Source organism: Euleptes europaea, chromosome 4 (assembly GCF_029931775.1).
Source record: "Euleptes europaea isolate rEulEur1 chromosome 4, rEulEur1.hap1, whole genome shotgun sequence".
NCBI lineage: Eukaryota > Metazoa > Chordata > Lepidosauria > Squamata > Sphaerodactylidae > Euleptes > Euleptes europaea.
In genome coordinates, this window is record NC_079315.1 from 15,757,575 (window position 1) to 15,773,031 (window position 15,457).

The 15,457-nt window shown below is 45.8% G+C and overlaps 1 protein-coding gene across 1 annotated transcript; it reads right to left on the reverse strand.

Moving 5' to 3' along the window:
• Positions 1–803: 803 nt before the first annotated feature.
• CST7 (cystatin F) lies at positions 804–14,429 on the reverse strand. Its single transcript, XM_056848932.1, has 4 exons — positions 14,360–14,429; positions 4,247–4,419; positions 1,823–1,939; positions 804–881 (listed from the first exon to the last, which is right to left on the reverse strand). The coding sequence occupies exons 1-4, from the start codon at positions 14,427–14,429 to the stop codon at positions 804–806; spliced, it is 438 nt and encodes a 145-aa protein (XP_056704910.1).
• Positions 14,430–15,457: the final 1,028 nt, after the last annotated feature.

Consider the following 15,457-nt stretch of genomic DNA (forward strand, 5'->3'; position numbering starts at 1 on the left):
TTCAACACAGACTGTTGAAACAGGTATAAGCAGGCAAGCCACATGGGGAGGAGAGTTGCCATATGGAGAATTACACCCTGGGTATATCAAGGTTAGTGTTGTCTGCTTTGACTGGCAGTGGCTGTCCAGGGTCTCAGGTCTTTCACATCACTTGCTACTTAGTCCTTTTAACTGGAGATTGAACCTGGAACCAGGATTGTTCTGAGAATAGCAGGGGTGAGTAACCATGTATTCAGCCCGAAGCACTTGGATGAATGTGAGGAGAAGAATGGGGGAAACTGTTTAGTGCATATACAGAAAAACTATTACTAGTCTGTGTTGCTAAAAACATGTCAGGCGGGTTGTTTTCATACATTGTGTAGCTCGAGGGAACCCTGGAGGAGACCTTGTCCAGAGGCCTGTGAATATGTGAATCTGCCTTATACTGAATCAGACCCTTGGCCCATCAAAGTCAGTCTTGTCTACTCAGACCAGCAGCAGCTCTCCAAGGTCTCAGGTAGAGGTCTTTCACATCACCTACTTGCCTAGACCCTTTAACTGGAGACGCTGGGGGTTGAACCTGGGATCTTGCATGCCAAGCAGATGCTCTACCACTCAGCCATGGCCCCCTCCTGTGGATCAGGGCCTTGGTGCTGGGAAAGAACGGGGAGGTTAATGGGTAGATGCCTGGGCCAGAATTAGTCAATTATAACCAAAGAAAACCAAGGAAATGCCAAATATTTTCAGTCCAATTTCTTTATTGACAGTTTTGACACAGGGCAAAGAACACGCTGGTAGAACCTTCAGCTGTCTTTGGGGAGAAGTCATTGGCAATGGGAGACTAATACCTCAACCCTCTGCAGCCAAGGAGTAAGCCAGACTTCAAAATAACATCTGAATGTCTGTGGAGAGGAAAAAGAGAGAAATCAACTTTTAAGATTTCCACATCCAGGAAACAACTTCATGTCATTGTCAAAATGGTTTCAAGATCCTGAATGGCGATTTCAAAATTGTTTCACCTTCCTCTTTGGCAGCCCTAAAAATAGATGTGGTCACAATTCCCACAACACCGTGGGCTCTCACACCACCTTTGTGTCCAGTATGGCAAAGGGCTAGTCTTGCTGTTGTGTTTAAGACGGGTCATCCCTGTTGCAGTACTTTTTCTATGCGATACCAGCATAAATGATAAAATATAGAAAATCTGCTTATATAGGAAGAATCTGAGGTCAGGAAAGACAACTCCGTGATGTCATTTGTTTATTTTAATTTATAGCCCACCTTTCTCATTGGGACTCAAAGATAATTACACGTACGACAGAACAATTCAATTGGTCAATAAGCCAATTACAAAACACAATAAAATTTGAATGATATTTGTATCTAACAGCAAAGATGCATAGTAAAACAAACTATTCAGGTATTCGGCAAGCATTGGGACTCCCCTCTTATATTATTTCTGTGATGTGAAAGCCGCTGGGACACACAGCTCTGGCCTCGCCACATATCTGGTTGCCAGCTCCAGGTTGGGAAATACCGGGAGATTATGGGGGTGGAGCCTGAGGAGGGCAAGGTTTGGGGAGGGGAGGGACTTCAATGCCATAGAATCCAATTGCCAAAGCAGCCATTTTCTCCAGGGGAACTGATCTCTGTCGCCTAGAGATCAGTTGTAATAGCGGGAGATCTCCAGCCACCACCTGGAGGTTGGCAACCCTACTCATGGACACCGATGGAGGCATGACTGCTGAAGTCACAAGTGAATGTACCTTAATGTAGAGAGTAGACGGTGCCCTTGCTGCATTTGGAATATAGTTTCCAAAAGAAAAGTGAAGGAAAATCTATTTACTTGTCTCAATTTCTTGCGCTTCTGAAAGTGACATCGGTCCAAGCGGGGATGTTTCCTTTTGGTGCACACCGTCCGGCCAATATCGACATCAAGGTTATACTTCAGCCCGCTCACAATCTAGAGAAAGCAGTTTCCATGTCAGTAAACAGCAGTAAGGCTAAAGTAGAGATGAGAGAAGAGAACCTCAGAAGCTGAGGATAAGTGGTAATTTTTTCAGAGCTGAAAGTGTAATGCCCAGATATAAGGGCTGGTTTAGAACACTATGTATTCATACGCACACACATGGAAGCTTTGGGAAGTTGGCATCCGGGAGCCATGAACCAACAAATCATGGTCTCTGTGTCTGGTACCGCCTCGCACCAGCAGAGCTCTGGGTTACGTTCATCTTCAGGAATGTTTCTGCTTACCAAGCTCACAAGATCAGGCACTCACTAAGTTAGGCCTTCAGCCAATGTGTATAGGTTGTGCTGGTTGGAGTGGGGTGGACACTTAATGTGCATTGGTGCTTTTGTGTATCAATCTGCTTGTCAGCAGCCATGGGCCTGCCCCATGCAAATGCATAAATGATACTGACTTTCCTTTGTTTCTCTGGTGAGTAACTCTGCATCTTATTTGTGGGTTATTTCACCCCAGGGTCTCTGTTCAGCTAAATAAAGAACTGTTCCTTTAACCTCCTCCTAGTTGTCTTCATTGGACTCTATAAGACTACTAGGCATTTCAAAAGTTGGTTATGATAGAAATATTTGTGCCTGTGGGGTGAGCACACTTTTGTTTATTTACTTCATTTAGGCCAGGGGTAAGGCCCGGGGGCCAGGCATAAGGCCCGGGGGCCAGATTCGGCCCCTTGAGAGCTCTTACCCAGCTCGAGAACCAGCCATGGCAGCCACCTCCCCCCAACTCTCGATCTGGGCTGGCGAGGCATGACCCCGCCCTACCAAGTGACATTTATGTCACATTCGGCCATCATTACAAATAAGTTCGACATCCCTGCTTTAGACCCTACCTTTCTTCCAGATGGGGAACCAAATAATCATACATCTTAAAACCAAATCATCTTACATCTTCTCTTCTATTTTATCCTCACATCGACCCTATGAGGTAGGTTAGACTGAGAGAGAGACTGGCCCAAGTTGAACACATGAAACTGCCTTATACTGAATCAGACCCTTGGTCCATCAAAGTCAGTATTGTCTACTCAGACTGGCAGCGGCTCTCCAGGGTCTGAGGCAGAGGTCTTTCACATCACCTACTTGCCTAGTCCCTTTAACTGGAGATGCTGGGGATTGAACCTGGGACCTTCTGCATGCCCAGCAGATGCTCTACCACTTAGCCACAGCAAAAGCTTCCATAACACAGTAGTAGGATTGCAAGGTCCCACTTTGCTACCAGCAGGAGGTTTTTGGGGCGGAGCCTAAGGAGGGGGGCTTTGGGGAGGGGAGGGACTCCAATGCCGTGGAGTCCAATTGCCCAAGCGGCCATTTTCTCCAGGCGAACTGATATCTGTCGCCTGGAGATCAGTTGTAATAGCAGGAGATCTCTAGCTAGTACCTGGAGGTTGGGAACCCTACAAAGTAGGGAGTCAAACCTGGATCTCCCGGTTTTTAGTCTAGCACTGTAACAACTGCATCACACACACAATCTTCTATGTCTTTGTTCACAGGGTTTTGACAAAGCTCTGGATAACCTGTCTGATCATAGACTACAGTGGAATAATAAAAGTAATTAGTGTACACAATGCTGGCAACGAAGGCTCAATCATCTGTCTAACAATGTTGTGGGAGGGCTTAGAAAAAGTGCTACAGCCTCTTCCTAGTAAGTGTCATGACTTGAACTTGGATCTCCAGCACTTTAGTCCAGCATTTTATCTGCTTCACAACACTAGGCCTCAAGGTCAGGAAAATTACACAGGGATGAAAATAATGCCACCCTTATCCAGCACAGTCAAAAATAATTAATTATACATATTTTTAAATAAATATAAATAACATTATGAGTAATGAGGGAATATCAGGTTCGGCTATCAGGTGCATTTGAAAGTGTTGCAATGGAAATCTTGCTTCCCACATGGCTTTGCTTAGCCATCAACGCTAGGGAAACAACAGGTGAACCCGTGGCGCAGAGTGGTCAGCTGCAGTACTGCAGTCCAAGCTCTGCTCACGACCTGAGTTCGATCCCGACGGAAGTCAGATTCAGACAGCCAGCTCAAGGTTGACTCAGCCTTCCATCCTCCCGAGGTCGGTAAAATGAGGACCCAGCTTGCTGGGAATAAAGTGTAGACGACTGGGGAAGGCAGTGGCAAACCACCACGCAAACAAAGTCTTCCTAGTAAACATCGGGATGTGACGTCACCTCATGGGTCAGGAATGACCCGGTGCTTGCACAGGGGACAACCTTTACCTGCCATAACAACCAGACTGTTCTTACCTGCACCATGGCTTTGTTTATGCAAGATTCTTTGAACAAAAAGATGTCGTTGGAGACGTTGTTGTATGTATAAACACCATACCTAGCTGCTTTCCGTACTCCTGGGTCACTGGTCTTGACGGGGACAGGAAATCCAGGCTTAATTGTTGAACTGGGTAGTTGCCTAAAGCTACCTGTATTAAGGCAACAGCATCAGTGGACAATTCATTAGACATCTTGCACTGTGAGAAAACATGTTACATCACTAGGTTCCTCGCCCCAACCTGGCGAGTTCTTGCATAGAATGTGCACAGAAGTAACTTGCTTTCAATAGTCCTGAGAGATGCCACACAAGTTGACAGAATGACAAGGAGCAGCTGGGGGCTCCAGAACATGTGTGTGCGTGTGCGCGCTACACTTCCCACTCATTTTGGCAAGTCCATTACAGCACTACACAACTAAAGCTCCTTTTAGGTGATCCACCCTAGCGCTACCCCCTAGGGTTGCCAGCTCCGGGGAGGGAAATACCTGGAGATTTCTGTGGCAGAGCCTGAGGAGGGCGGGGTTTGGGGAGGGGAAGGACTTCAATGCCATAGAGCGACCATTTTCTCCAGGTCAACTGATCTCTATCGGCTGGAGATGAACTGTAATAGCAGGAGATCTCCAGCTAGTACCTGGAGGTTGGCAACCCCAGCTACCCCAGAAGACTTTCTTATGATCTGTGCCAACCAAAAAGAACTTCCAGTCTTCCAAATGAATCCTCCTGCTCTGCACATGTCCCACTGCTAGCCCCCATCACCTCCGAAGATGTGGGGCAGACATTTTTCTGGAATGTTTTCCAGCACTTCAGTTTTCTGTGGGAAATTTTCTGTTTCTAAAGATCAACAGTTTCATAAAAGTAATAAAAATGAATGGATGCCATTACCAATATAATATCAGGCAAGGCATGTAGTTTCACAGCTGTAATTAAATGCTTTTCAAGTGATATCTTGGAATTGTGTGAAAGAGTATATATATGGTTTATAGATTTTCAGAGGGGATGGGAAGAATTCAACCCCAACATTTATAATAAGCCAAACTAAAATCAAGTTATTAATTCACCTTGATTGACTGTGAGGGTTATATCAAAGAGAAAGGTTCAATTCTTATTTTTATGCCTCCTCTCATAGGGTACAAGGAATATTGTAATCACCGATCTGATATGGAACTAACCATTAATGCACATGACGCTATGGAGAGAGACAGAGGGTTCCCCGTTGACCACTGAATAGAGTTAAATTCTGTTGAAACAGGTAAGTAGACAACTATGTTCGAGACATATCACACGCTGTCCTTTATGTCTGTACATCAACAGTACATCAACAGTTTTCAGGGCATTTAGTACATCAACAGTTTTCAGGGTATTTAGTCTCCCCCCACCCCACTTCAGTTTAAAAAATGCAAAGGAAGTACATGATATACTTTCTGCATTTTTACAAGTATTTATGCAATCAAAACCATTTCCACATAAAAGCTCTGAATTTTTTTGAGTAGAACATTTAAGCCACACTTGATTTCCCCCCCTAATCAAACATTTCAGTTGAAGTATTTATTGTTAGGTAAAAATAGAATGGGGTACTTTAAAAATCTATTTACTAAATACAAGTCAAAATAAATATGCTGAATCAAGTCATGCTTTGTTTTAGAGCATCAGAACATTTTCCCAGAAAATCTTCTGATTCATATTTTTCCAGAAAACCCACACCACTGCCCGCATCTCATCATCCCCATGTGACCTAGAGCCACAATTCCTGCCTTCCTTATGGTGCAATGTACAACGTGCCCAAAACACAGTCCTAAGGTTTCTTGCAAGCGCGGTGTTGCCCACCGGAACCACCCTCTGTTCAAAGATCTACCTCCAGGATTTTGCAAAAAAAATAAAACCACGCTCTCAAGGGAGATACAAGTTCCAGCAGCACATAAAAATAGTACTGCTGCTTCAACACTTCTCAGGGTTTCTCCACGACTATAATGGAGAAAGCAAAGAAAAGGGTAGGAGTCTCCTCAAGGAGATCAGCATCACAGCGAGGTTCAATTGAAGCCATCACTCAAGAAGAGCTTGAAAGTAAAGAGCCGACTCCTCGCCAGTCTTGCAGATGCATAAGCAAGCTATGGCATGGGATGGTTCCAGGGACAGGCTCTGACATGGTTGTGGGAGAAGTTTAAGGGAAAACAAAGTAAGCATCAAAGTATGCATACCATTTCCGACTGTCAGAGGTCGCCTTGCTCTCCCCCTGTGTTTCCCCGTGTTAGCTGCATTTTCAAATTAGAGGTAAAACAGGTCCCTGAAAACGTGGGCAAAATGTGGGGAAACGCAGGGGGAGAGTGAGGCAACCTCTGATGGTCGGGAATGGCATGCATAATCAAAACAAAGACCCGAAGGCGTTGCAGGGGTGACCACGAGGGAAACAGCCACGCATAAAAGGCCTAAGTAAGACATGAATGACAGAATTGGATTTTCAAAGGAAAAAATGTGACAGAAATCCACTATCAGTTAGGAGGTGCGGGCAAAGCAAGTGACCGCAAGGCCAGCTGAAGACCGCCTTGTGCCATTTGTAGGGTTGCCGGTCCCTCTTCGCCACCGGCAGGAGTTTTTTTGGGTGGAGCCTGAGGAGGGCGGGATTTGGGGAGGGGAGGGACTTCAATGCCGTAGAGTCCAATTGCCAAAGCAGCCATTTCCTCCAGCTGAACTGATCTCTATTGGCTAGAGATCAGTTGTAGTAGCAGGAGATCTCCACCTTGTACCTTGAGGTTGGCAACCCTAGCCATTTGAGAAGATGGGCCTGAGACAAAAGGCCTCTAAAATAAAAATCACTAACGTCCAAAAGAGGGCCCCAGAAAGATATATTTGGAATTCAGGGACAGACAGAAGGAGGCAAACAGGAAAAGATACGGTACCAAAAATCAAAAAGGAGTGTTACTTGGCTGGTCCAAGGCTAACCAGATACCAGAATGATATTAAGAAGAAAGACAGACGCCAGAATATCAAGGGAGGGATATGATTAATGGTGGCCAGATAAAAATGACAGGTGCAGTGATGAACTTCAAACAGAACTTATGTTAACCAATGAGATCTTGTATGCATTTATGCTGACCAATAATATTTCTTTGTGTTGTAACCATTTAGAAATAAGCTGAATATAATAACTAGTCAATAAGCTATTTGCTAAGACTCTGTATCCAGTAAAAGGTTATTATAAAATATGCATAGATAATGTATTGTAATGAGCTTGCTAAAGGTTATAAAACAGGGGTGGGGAACCTTTTTCCTGCCCTGCGCCCCGCCTCCACAGTAGGGCCCCGGAGCTCCTAAGGGCCACAACAAATGTCCTCGGGGGCCACATATGGCCCCCGGGCCTGAGGTTCCCCATCCCTGTTATAAAAGATCTTGCATTCTTTTGTTCGGGGCCCAACTTAATTTAATGCTCCTGAGAGCAAAGTTTGGGACCAGCAGCTGCTAAATAAAAACCTGTTTTTCCAGAATATTGGTCCGGGGTCTTTGTGCTTCTAATCCTGAAAGCCTGATTTATGGGTCTTCCGTAACAGGCCCATAACCCCTACAATGTCACAACAAGAGGAGAAGGAGCAGCTCATGCCAAAACGCAGTGTGAGGGCTTTAACCTTCATCTGTAATCACCCGTGGGTCAGATGAGTACCCTGTTTCAATGCGATGAATGGTCCAGACCTCTAAAATGAGGACTCTATAGTGAGGCTGGTGCAGTACATGGGTCTGTGCCATCAAGTGCCGACTTATTTATTGCAACCCCAGCAAGGAGCTTTTGAGGCAAGTGAGGTGGTTTGCCATTGCCTTCCTCTGCAGAGTCTTCCTTGGTGGTCTCCCACAGTTGGTTTTCTAAGAGCTTCATATTTCCATAGCCTGTGCATCTGGGCAGGGCCAGGATGTTACACCTGTAATTAATTTTTAAATTACTTTAATGATACTGCTCATACAGCCAATTCAGCTCTGAACAGTGTCACACTAAGATTAAAACTAATAGAAAGGAAAAAATATATTTATTTGTCCATATATTTATATGGATAAACAACAGAGACTTAAGAATTTTTAATCTTAATCGACTGGGGGAAAACTTGGCAACTGCCAATGTAATATTAAAACCCACCCCTGCTAAAAGAAACCTCAGATTATCCAATTCACACGTAGGGTCCCAGATAAAAGGTTTTCTCCATCTATCTCTCACCTCACTGAGCAGGTCACAGCTGAATAGAGAATGTTGAAGGGTGTCTATTTGACCAGAGCCACATTGATACACTCATTCAGAATACGGCACCAGGATGTTTTACACAAAACCCAAAGAGATGCAAGATTCAAGTATGGAATCTTTCCCTCTCCAGGTTTCAGACAAGAATTTTCTCTCTGAATGAACAGATTAAATTTTAGCGCTAAAATGTGGCTGAGGTGCTTAGGCCCAGAAAGACATGGCCCATACGGCATTATTAGTTTAATGTAGTCCTGACGCATAACTCTGTGGTCATTTATGCAGGGTTGATTTTGATGCTCGCTCAAAGCTCTTTTTTTAAATCCGACCTTTAAAATGCCTATTCACGGTCCGATGCAAGAGGAGAAAGTCAAACAAATTCCACCCCCCCACTCGCCTGCTCCTTCGTGCCTTCTTTTGCATAGCCATTAGCAATTGTTGTTTGCATAGCTAACCTGCAGCTGTGATTCTTCATGCCTCCTTGAGTGAATGCTTTGAGGCGGGGATGGAGCAAATAAAAAAGGTCGCGTTAAATGGGCTCTTAAGAAATGCGAAGCAGGTATGCGCCAGCTTCACAGTGACTTCTGGAATGACGGTTCAGCGTGAAGAACTCAACAAAATATGCAGGGCACTTAAGCCTGGAACGCTCTGCTAACTACCAAGCATAAACGGCCTGTGTGTCACAGATGCTTATTTATGCTGCTGAATTTACCTCCCCTCCCAAATAAAGTCTTTTACTTTTTGTTGAGTTTGGAATGAAATAATTGGTCTTGCTCAATCTAGACTGGTGTCGCGTGAGGAAGAAAGGGTGTCTTCTTCCTTCCTTTCACAGTTAAAGACTCCTTCTGTGGTTTAGTGTCATTCGGCAATTGACCGTTGGCTTGGGACATTTTAAAGGGTGTTGAAACGTCTTTGTCTTCAGCGGATGATCCCCCACCCCCTGGAAAAGTAATGATGTATTTCAACAAGAGATCGGCTTCAAAGATAAGTGGGTAAGTTAGGCAAGCACCTTGCAGCACGCTAATCCTAATTATGCGCTTGTGCAACTAACAAGCCTCTGCCAACCTAAATGCATGTCAGAACTTATGCAGTTGCTCTGTCTCATGAATACTTTAGGGCGGGTCTACATATTCACATTCATCAAATGATGACCGCCAGTACACAGTAATCAAGCATAGAGAAATCCAGGAGTACCCAGCATGAACACATGAAGCTGCATTATACTGAATCAGACCCTTGGTCCATCAAAGTCAGTATTGTCTACTCAGACTGGCAGCGACTCTCCAGGGTCTCAGGCAGAGGTCTTTCCCATCACCTACTTGCCTAGTCCTTTTAACTGGAGATGCTGGGGATCGAACCTGGGACCTTCTGCATAACCAAGCAGACGCTCTACCACTGAGCCACGACCCCTCCCCATGTGTGAAGAAGACTCAGGAAAGGTCACTACTAAATACTGTCTATGAAACTCTCACTCTAAAAAAAAAGATTTTTATTTCATTTCAATAAAAATATGAACAGAAATAAAAAAATAGGAAACGGGAAAATACAGAAAAATAGAAAACAGTACAAAACAGTACATTAAAAAAAGGAAAGGGTTCTGGGTGGTCATACAAAGATTTGATAAAATGACAATAATTTTTCTATCTTACTTATAAGCTGTGTTAAGCCAAAATTCTAACCTGTTAATAATAGATCCTCTGATTTTTTTTACTTCTCTATATTGTTAATATACTACTTGCCTTCACTGCATATTTGTAACTCTTACTCTTGATTGTCATTCTTAATTTCTATTTTTTTTAAGTATGTCAAAGTACACAAAGCATACGAAAACATATTTGTAACTCTTACTCTTGTTGTCAAGCTTGATTTCTAATTGAGGCATTGCATTGCACAGAAACTGATCTGCAGCCCCAAGCTAGCCAGAGATACAGAATTGGATCCATTGGAGCATTTCCGCAGCTGGAAGGATTTCCACCCGCAAAGTGTGACTTTCTTGACTCTCCCCTGCAGCCCCACATGCCCCCCTCATCCTGGGAGGAACTTTGGTCGTTTATGCATGGGTACTTTCATTCACTTTCACACACACACACCGTCTGTCTCGGTTGTTCCTTGGAGCTATGCATGAGTTTTCCCTCCATTAGACATGACCTCAATGCCAGCCCTCACAAATCCCGGGACTTCCTGTTCCTCTGTTAACCCGATTGTTCCCTCTCCCCTGAGTCCAGCCTGCTTGAAATCCCCACACATATGGCAAAGCGTGGGACACAGAAGCTTGGTTTCTCTCACAGCAAGCAGCCAATTACAAAGCAGCATGTCAAGGGGCAGGGATTAAAATGCTTCCTGCTTCCTCAGAGTTCTTTCTGAGCAGAAGGCTTTTAAAAACAAGGCTTAGGTTTCTCCCCCATTCCTTTCAAATGGCTCAGTTTTTTGTTTTTGTTCTTAAAATGCTTTTTTTATGCAGCAATTGGGTTTGAGTGATGTACAGAGTGGCCTAACTGACCCTGAGAGCCAGCATGGTGTAGTGCATGGGTGGGGAACCTTTTTCCTGCCAAGGGCAATTTGCACATTTATGACATCATTCAGGGGCCATACCAGGTGTAGATCTCCCGGTGGGGGGGAGAGGCTAGGGCTGCCAGGTCTCCAGCCACCACCTGGAGGTTGGCAAACCCAGGGGAGGCCACACAGAGAAGGCCTGCAGGGCGCCCCCACTCCCCCCTCCCAGGCGGGAGAAAGAGGGAGAGAAAGGAGAAGGAGTGACAGAAAAAGAGGAAGAGAGAAAAGACTCCCCCCCCACACACACACCCATGCACACCGGCCCCACACCGGACCCCAGTCTCCATGCCCTCCCCCCCCAAAGTCCACAAAACCCCCCCCTGAAGCCCGATCGGCTCCCGCATGCATGCTCTGCCACCTGCCTCTTTCCACCCCCCCCACCTTGCTGCTCAACAGCCGACAGGCACCGAGAGGGGCTTACAATGTGCCGTGGCGTTCCTGCACGCCGCGACTGTAGGGGGCAGCCTTGGGGGAAGCGTCCCTCCTCCTCCCCTCGCTGACCAACAGGCGAGAGGAGGTCCAAAGGGCGCCGCAGCGCCCCTGTAAGCCGTGGCCCCAGGAACACCCTGGGGGAGGGCCACCCTGCGCCCCTCCTCCGTGACAGGGCTCTGGAGCTCCCGAGGGCCACAAAAAATGTCCTCGGGGGCCGCATACGGCCCCCGGGCCTGAGGTTCCCCATCCCTGGTGTAGTGGTTAAGAGTGGTGGACTCTAATCTGGAGAAACAGGTTTGATTCCCCACTCCTCCGCTTGAAGCCTGCTGGGTGACCTTGGGCTAGGGTTACCAGCTCTGGGTTGGGAAATACTTGGAGATTTTTGGGGTGGAGCCTGAGGAGGGTGGGGTTTGGGGAGGGGAGGGACTTCAATCCCATAGAGTCCAATTGCCAAAGTGGCCATTTTCTCCAGGGGAACTGATCTCTATTGGCTGGAGCTCAGTTGTAATAACAGATTTCTAGCTAATACCTGAAGGTTAGCGAGCAACCAAAAATAAACACCTCTGCGCTATTCCCAAGGGTTGGAAACTTAGCACAGGAAACACTAAAGATAGCATGGCTTAACAGTGAATTATATTGAACACAAAGTATACAACAAAGTGTGTAGCAAACTATCTTAAAGGTAAGTATGTACAAGGTAAGGTTAAAAAGTATACAGTAACAATCAATCCAAGGTCAACGTCTTCAAACGAAGAATGAGTAGAAAGGGATACGATCGTTTCAAGTCTTCCTCAGTCCCGTTTAATTTCAACGTTAATGTGCCAACTTGATTTAAGTAACAGCTTTTACAGCTCTCGATACAATTCTCCCGTCGGGATGAAACAAGCAACCATATACAAAATTTCCATTTCATGAATTCCTGAATCAGGATAATGATTTCCCAATATACATGGTTGCGCAGACAATTTCAACGCGTTGCTAGGTTCCCTAAGGGGATACAAACTATCCACGATAGGGAACCTAGCAACTCGTTGAAATTGTCTGTGCAACCATGTATATTGGACAATCATTATCCTGATTCAGGAATACCTGAAGGTTGGCAACCCTACCTTGGGCTAGTCAGAGTTCTCTCAGAACTCTCTCAGCCTCGCCTACCCCACAAGGTGCCTGTTTTGTGGGGGGAGAAGGGAAGGAGATTGTAAGCCGCTTTGAGATAGGGTTGCCAACCTCCAGGTGGTGGCTGGAAATCTCCCATTATTACAACTATCTCCAGCCGATAGAGATCAGTTCCCCTGGAGAAAATGGCCACTTTGGCAATTGGACTCTGTGGCACTGAAGTCCCTCCTCTCTCCAAACCTCACCCTCCTCAGGCTCCGCCCCCAAAATCTCCAGGTATTTCTCAACCCGGAGCTGGCAACCCTACTTTGAGACTCCTTATGGTAGAGTAAAAGCGGGGTATAAAAACCAACCCTTCTTCTTCATAGGTCATCTGTAAGGTCTGGTTCTATTCCATCCTTTCTAATGTGTTACTGCCAGGGAGCAGATTAGCTCTTTAACTTAACTGGGGAAGTTCCCGGTGAGCTGGTCTTCGGGAGGGCTAGGGCTGCCAGGAGCAAGCTGAGCTGAATCCCATGGCTGGTGGCAGCAATGCAGGGATTGCATGTTGCCGCCGGCCACATGAGACCCATGTGGTCCCCATATTGCTATCCGTGTTGCTGGGTCCTCTGCTGGGCTGTATGGAAGCCCCGGTCTCCTCCTGAGCATTACACACAGACCATCTAGGCTTGGCATCCTCTTTCTGCTCCTGCCCCTGGACTTTCAGTATTTAGGAGAGGGGCTGTAACTCAGTGGCAGATAGGATCGCCAACCTCCAGGTACTAGATGGAGATCTCCTGCTATTACAACTGGTCTCCATCCAATAGAGATCAGTTCCTCTGGAGAAAATGGCCGCTTTGGCAACTGGGTTCTATGGCATTGAAGTCCCTCCCCAAACCCCAAACCCCTCAGGCGCCACCCCAAAAACCTCCCACCGGTGGCAAAGAGGGACCTGGCAACCCTAGTGGCAGAGCTTCTGCTTGGCATGCAGAAGGTCCCAGGTTCAATCCCTGGCATCTCCAGTTAAAGGGACTAGGCAGGTAGGTGATGTGAAAGACCCCTTTCTGAGACCCTGGAGAGCCATGGGGAGGGCCATGGCTCAGGGGAAGAGCATCTGCCTGGCATGCAGAAGGGCCCAGGTTCAATCCCCGGCATCTCCAGTTAAAGGGACTAGGCAGGTAGGTGATGTGAAAGACCGCTTTCTGAGACCCTGGAGAGCCGCTGCCGGTCTGAGTAGACAAGACTGACTTTGATGGACCTTGATGGTCTGATTCAGTATAAGGCAGCTTCAAGTGTTAATGTGTGCTCATTTATTTACTTCATTCACCATCCACCTTTCTCCTATATGTACATGTTTACCTGGCATATAATATTTTGTAGGTAAAGCAGTGTACAGATGTATGTTTTGGCTAGCAGTTAAACGCACAGGAGCACAGCCGGTACACCAGGTGACAACCTTAACGCTCTCCCCAAGGAAATACCTGAAAACCTCACCAATCATATTCTCGCTGGAAACCTTGCCGCTGTCTCTCTTGGACAAAGAAATTGTAGCACTGGAACAGCTGATGTTAAAACCCCCACCCCTTTTAGCGTGGATTATTGATTGCATTTTATATAAGCGCCGGTTTAAGACTGTATTTTATACATGTTCTGGTGTATGACTGTAACAATTTTATTAAAAAAAAACCCACCCCCACCCACTGCCAGATATCCTTTAGACAAAATAAAGCATCGCTGATACCTGGTATTATTAAACACACCTATGCAAGTTCAGCAAAGAAATATCTTCTGAACTTACCACTGGAAGTCCCGGCCACATCAAATAGAACAAGAGGGCAAAGTAGGATGATACTCCAGCCAAAGGACATGGTTGCTGCTTTATTAAGAACCAGCTGAGTGGTAACCGTTGCTCCACTCAGCTGCTTGCTTCTGACACCCAGTACAGGAAGTTGGGTTTCCACTGCTTGTTCAGGAACTCTCATTTAACAGAAGTATTCTTGAGCTGTCATTTTTATCTCCTAATCGCTTTATTTGTCTTTGCAAAACATTATCTTCTGGTAGAAATCTTTTATTTGAACAAGATGCAATTAACAATGAAGCAGCTGGTTATGCTACAGAGAAAGGCAAACAAAAGGAGGAAGAGTTGGGTTTTATATGCTGATTTTCTCTACCTTTTTAAAGGAGAATCAAACCAGCTTACAATCACTTTCCCTCTCTCTCCCCACAACAGACACCTTGTGAGGAAGGTGAGGCTGAGAGAGTTCAAAGAGAACTGTGACTAGCCCAAGGTCACCCAGCTGGCTTCATGTGTAGGAGTAAGGGAAACAAATCCAGTTCACCAGATTAGTGTCCGCCACTCATGTGGAGGAGTGGGGACTCAAACCCGGTTCTCCAGATCAGAGTCCGCCGCTCCAAACCACCGCTCTTAACCACGGTGGTGATTTACGTGCATTGATATGTCTGTTTTGTAGAGAAATGAAAGAAGAAGAAGAGTTGGTTTTTATACCCCACTTTTCTCTACTGAAAGGAGTCTCAAAGCGACTTATAATCACCTTCCCTTCCCCGCCCCACAACAGACACCTTGTGAGGTAGGTGGGGCTGAGAGAGTTCAGAGAGAACTGTGACTAGCCCAAGCTCACTCAGCAGGCTTCATGTGGAGGAGTGAGGAATCGAACCCAGTTCTCCAGATCAGAGTCGGCAGCTCTTAACCATTACGCCACACTGGTTCTCATGTGTAGACTGTCATGTGTGATGAATGTACCAACTGTGCTACCTCAGTAAGCAAAACATGTCATTTGACTACAAATGATGAATATACATATTTTCTTATGTAGGATCATACCTCCGTAGGAAAACCGCCATGTGGGAAGTGACTCCTAGAAGAACCAACTTCAGT

Coding starts and splice junctions, on each gene's coding strand:
- CST7 (XM_056848932.1), bottom strand. CDS start 14,429: ATGTCCTTTGGCTGGAGTATCATCCTACTTTGCCCTCTTGTTCTATTT. Junction 4,420..14,359: donor TGTGGCCGGGACTTCCAGTG/GTAAGTTCAGAA, acceptor GCCTTAATACAG/GTAGCTTTAGGCAACTACCC. Junction 1,940..4,246: donor TAAACAAAGCCATGGTGCAG/GTAAGAACAGTC, acceptor TGCTTTCTCTAG/ATTGTGAGCGGGCTGAAGTA.